The sequence below is a fragment of the Rhinopithecus bieti genome, unplaced genomic scaffold (genome assembly GCF_001698545.2).
Source record: "Rhinopithecus bieti isolate Rb0 unplaced genomic scaffold, ASM169854v2 scaffold_37419, whole genome shotgun sequence".
In the NCBI taxonomy this organism is placed as follows: Eukaryota; Metazoa; Chordata; class Mammalia; order Primates; family Cercopithecidae; genus Rhinopithecus; species Rhinopithecus bieti.
Window position 1 is genome coordinate 107894 of NW_016815488.1, and position 14293 is coordinate 122186.

Genomic DNA, 14293 nt, shown 5'->3' on the forward strand with positions numbered 1-14293 from the left:
TTATTTTACAATTTTACCGCTAAGTTCAAGTGCTGATTAGCTGAAATTAAAAAAATTAAACAAGAAATATCCACAAATTTTAAAAGCAATCAAACTTCTATTAGAAAACTTGAAAAAAGTTACTCCTATCTTTTCAAATTGGTGTTTCCAAATGTTCATTCCAATGAATATTTTAAGATCATGTTCTGCAGTTTTCTGAAAATTATGTAGTCAATTTATAACTATACAATCATATATAAGCAATATATACTAAAAATATTTCATAAACATATTCTGAACTGATTTGGTTCCTATTCACCTGAAGTTCTCAGTGCCACAGGAAAACATCAGTGAAGACAACCAATCAGTATAAACAGCACTGGACTAAGAAGTAAAATATGTTAGAAAAGAATAAACCAGTAAGTTATAAAGCAGCAGTAAAAACAATAATTAACTGATATAGGAACACCTCAGGGAACTTTCTCCATTCCTGCTTTACAAATAGGAAAAACAGAGAGACCTAAACAATCACGTTGTTTAACATCTACTGAGTTCTTACGGAGGGATCTACAGAAAAATGTAGGAAGCTACAGGCTAAAAATCTTGACCTGAGCAGTAGGAGCTACACTGAAAATTCTAATAAGGGCAGAACAAGGGAACACCTGGACAGTTATTTAATTAAGGATCTCAGCATGAGTCATAAAAGGGATATCAGAATGAGAAACTATTCCAAGATTTAATTGTAAAGGTTGACTGCCAAGAATGCCAAAGACATTCCAACTCATCTATATCTGGACTTTTTTATTTTGCAACATGTATACTTGAATATGGAATATTGAATAGGACAAAAACCAACAAAAAAGTTGGCTAAGACCTCCTACTGAAAATAACTGGACAAAATGCCAATTAGATAAAGGGACTGCTTCAGATACCAAATTAGTACTTTAAGTGCAGTAACTACCTGGTACACTAAGTATGATTAACAAAATGAAGCAAGGATCGAAGGTAAAATCATTGTTATTCGTCAATGAGGTAGAATATTGCAGTAAACTATGACTTCATGCTACTGATATTTTTAAAAAAATACAGGAGAGCATGATATTAACCTCGAGAAAAGTAATAATATAATTCAGAATACTCTGGCCCAGCTAGTTTGAATCATAGATCCCAGAAGTTTCTCCAATAACCAAGGGAAACAAGAGTCTATAGTAGGATAGGGATAACTCTGTGATCAGTATTTCTGAGGATTAATCACTAGACAGCCAATTCCTTATTTTAGGGCTTTCTAGAAGTCACACACCTATATTCCTATTTGGAAATGGAGAGAAATGGAGACCGTTTTCCTTGCCTATCTCAAATAGCTGTTTGTTGAGTTAACCATCAAGTATCTAAAAGAATGACAGAAATCAGACCATTGTAATTATGGTCTATATATTTTTATAGACCCAGACCATTGTAATTATGATCTATATATTTTTACACTGCCATAAGAAAAAGGGATTTTCTACGTTGTGTTGTAATTATTCAGGAACATTTTGCTTACATATCACATCAGAGAAGAATGCTTAGGCCACCACCTAGTCCATATTTCTTACATTCACTTACAGAATTGTGTACAACATCCTCGAAAACAGTCCTATTGGTGCTGTTTACAAGACAGGGGTACATCTGCAGAGTTTTAAATTCCATTTTCAAGGAGGAAAGTATCTAAGTATAATCAGACGAGAGTAATAAAATACACTGACCTGGATCTGTTGCTGCAGGAGATTAATTTTGTGCTGCTGTTGCAGAAGTTGCTGCTGTTGTCTCGCAATCTATCAGAAACAAAGTTTCATTAAGTTAAAATGAAATGCTTACACTTCTGCCATTACCTCGGGTATTTCTCCTGGCACTACAACAATGTTTTACTGCACCTCTATGTGAAAGAGTTCCTATAGAATGAAAGAGGCCAAATCAGAAAGATGGATAAAAGGAAAATTTTTTAAACAAGTGCCATCTCTCCTCTTTATCTGTAGGAAAACTACCCCTTTAATTACATTTGTGAGCTATTCACCTATATCTGCACTGGTCAGCTGGTAATCATGGGATTTTAGAAATCGAATCCTTGTAGCATAGAGATAGAAAATCTCTGGCTACATTTTCTAAATGGCTTAATTTGGATGTAAAAGTAAAATCTGTAAGCAAAGACACGAAAATCTTTCTGTTACTTTAATATGGTCTATGTTGGCAAAACCTTTCCTGATACAAAGATTTTCAGAACTGATACATTTACAAATATTTTAAAGGAGTGTCAAAGAACACAGCAAAACGGAAAAAATCTTGAGCTTTTTTTGTTGATGCTGTCTGTGATGTACAAAATATTTTTAAAAACAAATTAAGCTGTAATTTAACATTTATCCATTTATCCTTTTGAGGACAATGTGTTTATTTTACAGTACAGGATCCATATACAAATTTTATATTTCCTTGTTTCATCCAACAATCAAATTGAACATCTAAACACATTACCTGGCCTATAAAAAGAAATGTTAACCATTTAATGCAAGCCCTACTGATGACTGTCTCTGGCCCTCAGGAGGTCAAACAGCTTCCTTAAGATAATGGTGTTTACTATGAAGTATGAGTCAGGCATCAAGCTGCTATTCACTCAAAAGCTGAGCTGCTACAGCTTGAAGTCCAGAGAGTGATCCTTAGTGAGAACACACTCACTGCCAACCTAGGAAGCCAGAGAGAAAAGCAGCCAGAGAGCACTCAGAAGGACTTTGTTTAGTACTGCCTTTTTGTCAACAGTGTCTTTTCTTCCTATTTCTTCCTACTTCCAAAAGTCAGTATTCTAGAATGGGTTATGTTGGGAGTGAAAATGAGTGTAAATCAGTTCCAAGCTATATACTTCCCAAGCCTTTTTGATGTTCTAGCCTATGCAGGGGGTAGTGCCCAAATTATACCTCTTTCAGCACAAGATGGCAACGTAGCAGTCTGTTTCTAAATGCTGCTGGTTCCTACTGAAAGCCATGATAAAGCAGCCCCTAATGTAGACTACAGTGTGAGAAATGAGACTACTCCTTGCCAGAGCTTTATACTTAAAATGGAAATCGTATTTAATCAGGTTGGGATGGCCCACTCTGCTTGTGGATATTCAAATCAGAAATGTACAACTCACTCTGCAGCTCTAGGTATAGACGCTGGATTCTCTGAATATTTATTTCCTCTTAGTAAACCAGTGAAACGCCACTAGGCATCTAATATTGATGGTCCCTCCTAAATGATAAAGTGCTGCATAGAAATGCATCCAAAACACCACAGTGCAATTACTATCATCCACTCTAGACGTATGGGTTTGACACAGTGAAGTATGGTACATAAGCACCATGTGGCTCAAATTCTGAATTTTATTTGCCAATCGGTTGAGCTACATGCTCGCTTCATTGAGCATGACAACCTAGTTTTAAGTGTCATTTAATTTTCATTTTGAAATATAATTACAAAGTGTTCACTGTAAGATATCACTCGTCTGCAAATGTGTCAAGATTAATTTGTGCTAGCTTATTCACAAGTGTCAATAGTTAATTACTGTGTCATCTCTGGATGGCTAAATGACATTCTAACTTCTGATTTTTTACAGTGTTCCTTTATGTTATTTTCCATTAGGGGCTGAGTCCATATTCCTACATGTGGGCAAATATTCAAGCATATAAAATACCAGACATCACAACTCATTAAAATCAACAGAGCATATATTGCTCATATACTCCAATAAAATACATTTAACTGAAAAGATAATTCCAGTAATAATGTCAGATTCCTAAAAACTGCACATTAATTTGGATCTGTCTGATCTAAAGCATCAGGGACTACTCTATAGGATCATTGTTAGATTAATGTACTCTTAAGAGACAAGAAAAAACATTTGGGAAAGTGATTTATTTTTAAAAGATATACATTTAAACTTTGCTATTTTTTTTCTTCATTCTCACTTCTAAGTCAATCAAATCAAATACTTTTAGGAACCATGTACTAATTTGTATTCAATGACTTACCTATGCTATAGATAGTGACCACGTGATGTATCATCCAAACCAAGAAAACTTTCACAAGTAAAAGGAGGCAGGGTATTTTTACTCTAGAAAACAGGAACTATACCAGGGCTATCTGGGGAAATCTGAAATGTATGGTCACCTCTTTGGACTTTAAACCTGTAGAAAATCACTGGACCAATGAACTAAAAGATTCCCAAAGTTTTCTGGAACAGAACCCCCTTTTTCTGGATAAGGAAAATAAGGCCCAGAGAAAAGTCACTTACTCATAGTGAAGCTACAGAGGGATTATATGTGATGTCTGTATGAATAAGCATCCCCAAGTCATTAGTCAAACCCAAACCTGAAACAATATATCATTTTAGTTATGCCCAGTTGCTATGATGCCTTTTTTTGTACACATATTCCCTCAATATTCTTGAAGACCCTAGATTTCCAGAAGGCTTTTTTTTTCCGTCTTTTCTTATTTTTTATTTTTATTTTTTAGGAAAGCTTACAACAAATGAGCCAATCAATGTGATTACTCTCTGAGCCTGGCGCATTCCACATCTCCAGTGCGTCAGCACCTTTTGCAGGGCTCACCTGTTCTTGCTGCTGGCGAGCAAGGTCCATTTGCTGCCGTTGTTTCTCAATTTGTGAGGCTGCCAGTTTTTTCTGTTCATCATGCGCTGCCAGAAGCTGCTCCCGTAAACTGATCAGCTGGGTAATCATGGTGGAGAGCTGCCGTTCTTTTTCTGCCAGGCTCTCAGGTGTACCTAAAATGGAAGCAAGAAGAGATCTCACAAGCTTGAGAAATACCTGGACGAATAAGGGAAAGGAGGGCAGAATTAAGAAAGGGACTATCCTAAGACATTTAAAGATCTGAGTCAATGACTGGAGACCACTGAGGGTGCAGGAACACCAGAGAGTAATTATAGCAGTGGAATGAATGCTAGAGTTCCTCACTGTTCCTGCCAAGAAAAAAGTTTTGCCACTAGTAAAATTCTCATTCACTCTCCCCTCTTGCTCTAAAAAAAAAGCAGACTTACCCCATTCTCTCCTTTTGCCCCAATCTATCTGATCAAGCTAGGAAATCCATGGTATTTAACACAAAAGATCAGAAACTATAGATTATATTAATATTCTATAATCACCTCTAAGCTTAGTGACTAACAGTATCTAAGACATAGTACATGCTTAATAAAAGTTGCTTGAGGAAGTTTCTGATCTTTGCTCTCACAAAATTTTCTATTGTATAAAGATCTGTCACTGAAGTTTAGAAGTTAGGAGTCAATCTCCTGGCCACAGAGAAAATTCTACAGAGAGAATTAAAACTGCCTCAGGTGAGAAAAGATTGAATGTGATTTTTTTTTTCCTGAGAAAGGATCAAGCTAAAATTCCCAAGTTCATCTGTAAAGGCAACAGTGTTGCTTGGGGGGGCTCTATCACCCCTTTGTCATTTATCATTTTTCAAAGAGAAAAAAACACATTCAAGGTTGAAAAGGTTATGCATAAGGATATGCTGTTTAATGAATATGATGTCGCTGAACACTTATGGTATGCACTAATGGTGCTGAACAGTCTTTTTATGGGCAAATTGCACAGCTCTCCTAAGTAAAGGGTACAGAATCCTTTTGTGAATCTAAATTAGAGCATTTTACCGCAGCATAAGATAAGAATTTCAACCCACTGTATCTGAGCCACACAGATTTCATTATGAAGAAATGATCTGTGATTTGAAAGCTTTTCAGAAAAATGCCACCAGCTGTCAAAGGGGACAAAGATTGCCAATTTTTGTGTGTGCAGAAGGAGAGACTTCCAACCTCCTTATGAAATTCCCTCATTCCTACTAAGAAAGCACCATTACGATCTGAGAAAATATTTTAATTATGAGTGGCCTTATTTTTAAAGTAGCCCAAAGGAGAAAGAGAAACTTCAGAGGATACAGGCTAGCACTTGTTAGTATATGATTTCTGAAAGGTAGAACTGATGTCAACAGAGAAGCTCCCACATTTAGGACTATCTTGGGATTCTTAATATCAACTCAGGTCCAAAAAAAAAAAGAGCTGTCAGTATCTCTTATATCCTCAGATTTACTAAGCTGAACGATGGCCTAAAATCAAAATTAAAGGAAAAATAAAGTTATTAGAAAGTGTATTCCACTGATAAGGAAACAAATACTGTATCAAGGCTAGCGGCCAGCTACTCTTTCTAGATCCTGGAATTTATTAAAAGAAAATGGGTTTTTACTTCAGCCATGGGAATTTCATCTTGGTAAAAGGAAGAATTTATTGATCTAGAACTTCCAAAATACAAAAGTAGATTCCCAAAAAGAATCATAAGATCCATAAGATCTCTTGAAAAGGACAAAAAGTTCTACTAATGTATTCATTAATATATACAGGAATGAGAAAATACAACATGAGATTTTTTAAATTTACATATTGAATAAATTTTTAATTCAATAAATATTTTCCGAATTGCAACTATGTGTTAGGTACTATATCAAGAACTAAGGACAGCATGGCAAGTAAAAGCAGACACAGTCCTTATTCTTAGGCAGTTTGTAGTTGAAAATTTGAAGAGACAGGCTGGGCATGGTGGCTCATGTCTGTCATCCTAGCACTTTGGGAGGCCGAGGCGGGTGGATCACCTGAGGTCAGGAGTTCAACACTAGCCTGACCAATATGGTGAAACCCCATCTCTACTAAAAATACAAAAGTTAGCTGGGCATAGTGGCAGGTACCTGTAGTCCCAGCTACTTGGGAGACTGAGGCAAGAGAATCGCTTGAACCAGGGAAGCAGAGGTTGCAGTGAGCCGAGGCCACGCCACTGCACTCCAGTCTGGGTGACAGAGCGAGACTCCATCTCAAAAAAAAAAAAAAAAAAAAAAAAAAATTGAAGAGACACCTTAGTCATGTAATCAAACATGTAAATGTAAACTACAACTACATAGGAATTACAAATAAGACAAATGTTCTGTGGGAGTTTAACCAAATTTGGGTGCCCAAGTTCAGGGAAAGTAATCTGAAAAAGCAACAAATTAACAGAAGGATAAATAGGAGTTAATTAGACAAAGAGTTGGAGCATGGTTTGAAGGAGCTTTCCAGAAAACATTAAATTGCAATGACAAAGAAACTACAACTGAAGAAAGGGTTGCAAGAGGGTGGTTGGTGGTCAAGGAGCTTATCCAAAGGAGAAAACACTATAGGCAAAGGCCGTGTGTGTGTGTGTGTGTGTGTGTGTGTGTGTGTACACATATATATTGGGGGTGGGGAGCAGTTTGGTGTGTTCCAGAAATTGAAAGTAGTGAAACTTGAGCAAGGAAAATAAACAGGAATAGAGCATTAGATTAGGCTGGAGAGCTAGTAAGAGGGCAAACCATTAGCACCTTATAGACCATGTGTGATGATCTATATATTTATTCTAAGAATGATTCCTAATCACTAAAGTATTTTAAGAAATGAGTGATATGGTCATTTTGGTTGCAGTGTGGTGAATAGATTGGAAAGATATGAGATAAATGGGATGTATACACATTTTATTATCTATATATTGTGCAATATTCTAACATACATGTAATTTTACTGTAATACCTGTCTATATGCTATAACTTGAGAGGTTTATTGGATATAGTGATAGTTACTGTACTATAATTTTTTATTAATAAAGAAGAGCTTACACAGGAAATCTTGGGCAAGGACCAATACAAGAGTTGGATCTAGTATTTAGATTCCCCAATAAAAACTGGAAAAGTTTCTCTGCCTCCATCTTAAACAATCTTTCAACCATCTTCAACTTATTCCCCTTTCTCCTCCGCATAGGCACAGAAAGGCTAAAGATAAAATGTAAATGACTTCTTAGCCTCTTCTGTTCACAGTGAAACCAAAAGATTTATAAATGCATTGGTGCTTCCAGGGTTAATAGATACATATAAGTATACCTGAATTTATGGAATAACACCATTTAGCTGAATCCAATTGTAAACAGTCAGCAGCATCTAAATTTTTTCTTTGGACTTAAAAGATATACCTTTAAGAAGAAAATGCAGAAAGCAGTATTTTTAAAATGAGAATTTAAACACTCATATAAGGCTGTCACTATTTTTTCCTTAAACTTGAGGAGTACATACAGTCAACTCCTACTATCTATAGGTTGCACATCCGCTGATTCAACCAACCACAGACTCAGCCAACCTCAAGTTGAAAATATTTTTAAAAACAATAACAACACAATAAAAAATAATACAAATAAGACAATATAATATAACAACTATTCACACAGTATTTACATTGTATTATGTGTTATAAGTAATCTACAGATGATATGAAGTATGTGAAAGAATATGCATGGGTTATGTGCAAATACCAGGCCAACTTACATAAGGAACTTGAACATCCTCAGATTTTTTAATGTATATATTTTGAATAGTGGCACTAAAAATGAAGTTGGAGTGAAACATAGTAGTGTAACAAATCTGAAATTCCCCCTGTATTGGGGATCATACATATAGCCAAGTAGCCCTTGAGGCTCAAATTAGGGAAAAAACAATTTACACCATACAATAGCTTATATTCAAAATGTGCAGATTAATTTGTGTGTGTGCGTGGAGGTGGGAGGGGGATGCATTTATCTGTTCTGTACCCACTGTATTTTTTTTTTTGGCTATAATGGTTTAAAGCCAAGCATTTAAGACCTATGATGCTGGATTTTTCTGTTTTAATTAACAGCATGTGTTTATGCCACTGTAATAAAGATAACATCAAGTCTAAATGACATTGACCATCCAACCTGTGAATAGAAGTTGTTTTATCTTAAAAAAATTAAACATGAAACTTTGCCATGGCAAAGGAACTACAATTGTCAGAGTTGCTGAAAGAACAGATAATTATGGGACATAAAAGGGCAACCAAAATATAGTCAAGTTTTGTTAAAGATGGCAAAAGACCTTAGAATGTTCTTATGCATTAACTCTATGTAGAAAATAGTATATTGGCCAGGTGCAGAGACTCATGCCTGTAATCCCAACACTTTGAGAGGCCGAGGTGGGGGGATCGCTTGAAGCCCAGAGTTTGAGACCTACTTGGGCAACATAGTAAGAACCTGTCTCTTCAAAATTTTTTTGTAAAAATAAGCTGAGCATAGTAGCACACACCTGTAGTCCCAGCTACACAGGAGACTGAGGCAGGAGGATTACTCGAGCCCAGGAGTTCAAGACTGCCGTGAGCCATGATTGTGCCACTGCACTCCAGCCTGGGTGGAAGAGACTATCTCTCAAAAAGAAAGAAGAGAAAAATCAAGTCCTAAATCATGTTTGCAGGTTTGATAAAATCAACTTGGAAAAAAAGTAAACCAACTTCTGATGATCTGCCCAGGCCAGCAGAGGTCATCAGGAGCTACCTAACATCATCTGTTTCATGTCCTTTAAGCTATCTTAAAATGATTCTCTAAAAAGCACTGTCAGAAAATAGTCTTCTGCCTCCCACATAAAAACAGAGGTAGTTTCATAACCCACAAAAAGGGAGCCAGCAAAAGCACTTCTGTACACAGCTTCTCTACAAGTCAGCATGCCTGCTTTTATCCAATATCACACACAGTGTGTGCCTGACACTCTCTACTATAAACCGTATCTATTCTCCAACTCCAAAGATAGTGCAGCAGGGTTTTCTTTTTCTTCTTCTTTTCTTTCTTTCTTTCTTTTTTTTTTTTTTTTTTTTTTTCGTTCCATAGGGTCGTCTTTATCCCCAAACCACATCTGTCTTGAGTTTCTCTCAGATTAGTCAGGTGGATCAGTGCTCCCCAGGGCCTGCTCCAGCTGAAGTATTTTAATTTGACTAAACACCTGATTTATTTTATCTCTCCGATGAGAAAGGCAGTTTGTCTTAATAGAGCCTGTCAGCCCACAGCCCCATTCACAGCAATTTACAGGCAGCCAGGGACGCTGGAAGAGAAGAGTGCTGTGATTCTGTATTTTATCCTCCTCCAGAAAGCACCTAAAAGCAGCTATTCACTGCTACTGCATGTGGCATTTTAGAACTGAATTAGCTTTTTATTCAAGTAACTACACTTGTTGTGAATAGCTTATCTGTAAAATTGCTACATTCACTACTGATTTTATTAACCTTTGGCTCTATCACAAAATGGTCTTCAGTTAGGAAAGACCTTTAAAATTGACACATTTTTTTTTTCTTAGGGGCCTTTATTCCAGTGACTTCAGATTTACTGAATTTGATCCATTGAATTCTTTACCAGTTGTACTTAAAATTTTGAGTCTCAATAGGAAGTCAATAGTGCGTAAATAAGGAAACACTTTTCAAAATATAAATATGACGGCAATTTCCCCATCAAAAGTTTTCAAATACCATCTTTCATTATAACAGTTTCAAAATCAGCCCTCTAGCCTTTTTTGGTCACAATCTGAAGAACTTGAAAAAAATAAGTGAAATTACTATTTTTTTTTTAACTTTACAAACTACTACTACCTGTCCCCAGGCCCAAAGCCACAGAGAAGATTCAAAACCTCAAAACGATGAGAATTTAGGTAAAATAAGATAAATAAGACAATTCTCTTATTGATCTATCATGAAAAATAGAAATAAAAAATTAAGTTTAAAATTTATTTAAAAGCCTTTTTTTACATCAGTTCACAAAAGTTAGCACCACAGTCTGCTAATTTTGCCCTTATGAAATATATGTAATCAAAATCAGTGGTGCTAGAAATAAGACTGGTCATTGGGAAGTCACTGAAGACCAGATCCGGATAAGGCAGACAACTTGCAGAGCACTTTACTAAATGGAGATTTACCTCACCTCTTCCATAGTATTCCCATACGTAGAACTTTTACAATATAAAAATCTTACACAGGTCATTCATTAAATAGGTATCCTCTGAAAGGGAGTCACTGCTATGTGATAACAACTAACTTTTTCTAATGAGAAAATCTAGAAACAACACAGCAATGGAGAAAGAGAAAAAGAGTTGAGAGGAAAAGAGAGAAAATGAGTACAAGAACAGCTAAATTAAATTTTGTGCATTTCTCCACATCCTTTTTATCTCTAATAAAATGGGCTAGGCATGGTGGCTCACATTTGCAATCCTAGCAATTTGGGAGGGTAAGGTGGCAGAATCTCTTAAGGCCAGGAGGTTGACGCTGCAGTGAGCTATGATTGCATCACTGCACTACAGTCTGGGCAACAGGGTGAGATCCTGGTTTTTTTTAAAAAAAAAAAAATAGAAATAAATGAAGGGCAATGGTGTTAAAATACCAAGCCAAATAAAATTAATAGTCAACAAATGGCATTCTCTAGAAACATGTCCTGGGGAATTTAAAATAAGACTTAAACCTAGTCATTCTCCTGTATTAGATCAATGCACACATTAATAAACTTAATCGGACTTAACAATGAAATTACAAGAAACCTGGGTAACTAACAAATGTCTGTGTTTAGAGTAGTGGGTAGGGGTGGCACTGACACTGGAGTGGAGTTCTGATGAACAGACACTTTTTCACATCAATCCTAGAAAGATTAAAGCACTTAACAGTAATTCCAAAGCAACATCAATCAAGGAACTCAGTCAACAATCCAGAAAGATTATAAATTAAGTTGAAAACAAAAGCTCTTAAGAATCAATTCCCCGGTCAGTTCTAATTTTTTTAATGGATATCGTTTTAGAAGAAAGCCAAAATACAATGCTGTCATAAAAGAAAGCTGCATTGCTCTTTTCTGCCCACAAATAACCTGGGAAAATTGCTGCATCTTTACACTGCAGCCTCCTCACACATCTGATGGGCTGTGATGTCTCCACTTACAAGCTCAGTCCATCATTTAGCATTGGCCTTCTTGGATACAGCCTTCTTTTAAATGTCACAAAACATAGCAGCAAAAAGTGAACAAAAAATAAACAGGGTAAGCTGAAGAGACTAACAATCTATCAGAAGGTCCCCTGATAAAAGTTACTTTGTGGTGACTGCCTTAGAAAGGAACCCCTGTCCCAGCATACCAGCAGCTAATTTGAGTTCTGAATCCAATAGCAGTTTTAAAAGCTTTCCACACTAAAGGGCCCCAGTGCATCATAAAGATAAAGGATTTCAGTACAAAACCACCACAAAGACCTCTATTATCTTATCAGTCTTTGGTTACAACAGCTGAACCAATATGACTAAATTCTGAATGAGTTTTTTTAAAACAGCAGAATACTGGAATTTCTTTGTTTTCTCATCAGTCAGCTATTGTCATTGCTCCCATATGCTACTGTCCATTGCTCAGTAAATAAAAAGTTTAATAAATGCAGCAATTGTGCTCTTAGGAATCACTTAGGGACCACTTCACAGGAAGCGTGCCTCATGAGTTGAGGTATAGGCTGTTTGTTACTGTTGTTGTTTTCTTTTTCACTGATTGTATGAGAATTTCCTCCTTGATATTCACATTTAAAATGTCATTAGAATCTACAGTGTACAAACAAGGCAAAAATACTCAGGTATTTCCTAAATTAAGATCAAACTCTCCTATACCAGGCATACTCAAGTCTCCTACTTCCCCTCTTCCTGGCTGCAAAAGGAAGTCTATTCCTGGATCAACTGAGGTCTATTCATGTCGCAAATCCTAACAGAGCAAGAACAATCTATGGAATCCTGCCATCTAGGCTCCCAACCTCACAGCTGGGCTTTTAGCACATTGTGCTTTGTAAGCCCATCCTTTTTGGATCTGGAAATGAAGGTATTCTGAAACATCTCTCCTTCAATATAAGACAGACTGTCTTTACATTACTGTTCTCTGTGGGTGACCTCCAGTCACTGGCTACATCTCCATAACCTACACATAAAACTAGTAACTTCTGGCCTTTCAGAAACATGAAATTCTTTTGTCCTCTAAAGGGGAAAAACAATTAAATCATTTGTGTCAATATCACCACCAAGTATTGCAGGATTGGCTCTTTCTCTAGAAGCTCCATGAGAAAGGAGAGGAAGGGAAGGAGTAAGACAAAAAGACTTTATTAACAAGGCATTTTCTTTAAAATTCTTGTTGTTATCTTAATCCTCATCCTAAAGGTTGCATTGTTATTTTCATTTTACAGATGAAAAACTAAGCTATTGAGAGATAAAATAAGTTGACCAAATCATAGAGAATTTAAGTGAATTTGAATTCACATCTTCTAATTTTTAATCCAAGCAAGTCTGGAGTCTAAGGGAGAGGTATCTTCCCTCATCTCACACTTAGAATACATAGTTAGGGAATTTCTAAAAGTTAGGAGCCATATGCTGAGGTACCAAGAATCCTAATGCTATGTACAGCTAAGAGAATATACAACTAAAAGGAATGAAGAAATATACAACTTCACAGTTAAGGCTTTGTTTACAAAATAAGGCAAGAAGCTTGGCTAGCAATCAGATAACCAAAGACGTAAGTAAATTGAACTTTGACGTCTTATGGATGTGAAAACAGATCTTGACATTAAGTGACATGCCTGAATTACTCTGGAAATTAGCAGCAAGCCTGGCAGACCAGATTCTCTGTATGTTTATTCCCCAACCCTTCTCTTCCCAAATAGCATATGGCTTCCTGGTTTCAGGCCCAAATACAGTGATTATGCAGACTCCAACATTCTCTGGCATTCTCTGGCATTCTCCAGCATTCCAGATACAATATTTACAACACCCATGAAAGTATGAGAAATACACTCAAATATTTGCATGAGTCCAGTGTGCTGCTGCCCCGTGTGCAGTGTGTCTGTAGGCTGAGGCTGCCAGGTTCTAGCCAAGAGAAAGGTATGTGGAGAAGTCTAGGAAGTGAGTCTAGTATGATTTGAGAAACCTCCCAAATACAACTAAGGCTTGGGACAGTTACCCATACAAACACACCACATACTGTGGCCATTTCTAGGGTGTATTTACAATTTGCCTAGAGGAAATCAAGGGAATCTCTGTCCTAGCCCACCATGCCCCTTCATACAATAATAATAGCTTAAACTTATACTGCAATTGCTTTGCACTGGGAAAAGCTTTATATATTAAGTCATCTATTCTTCACAACAATCCTATGAAGTAGGTCATACTGTTACCTCCACTTTAAAGACAAAGAAACTGAAGCATGCAAAGGTAAATCAGCTTGCCCAAATCCTTAGCTAATAAATAATATATCTGAGATTCAAAATCAGCAATCTGGCCACAGATTCTGTCCTCTTTACCACTATGATAAATGGAGAATGGAATTCCTGAATGTCCTACCTTCTCAAAATTACTTTACCCAACAGATAAAGCATCTGAGATTTTCCTTATAATCTATTTTTAAGGATGTTTTGT

General features: G+C 36.4%; 1 protein-coding gene across 1 annotated transcript in view; it reads right to left on the reverse strand.

The window, feature by feature from the left end:
• LOC108515994 (transcription factor SOX-6-like) overlaps window positions 1-7997 on the reverse strand; it is a 106833-nt gene extending 98836 nt beyond the window's left edge. Inside the window, exons 1-3 of the mRNA XM_017853231.1 lie at window positions 7936-7997; window positions 4596-4768; window positions 1725-1793 (exon numbers count right to left, since the gene is read on the reverse strand). Coding sequence (XP_017708720.1) covers window positions 1725-1793; window positions 4596-4724 — 198 coding nt within the window. The 5' untranslated portion in view covers window positions 4725-4768; window positions 7936-7997. The remainder of the gene's footprint in view (window positions 1-1724; window positions 1794-4595; window positions 4769-7935) is intronic.
• Between the last annotated feature and the right edge of the window lie 6296 nt (window positions 7998-14293).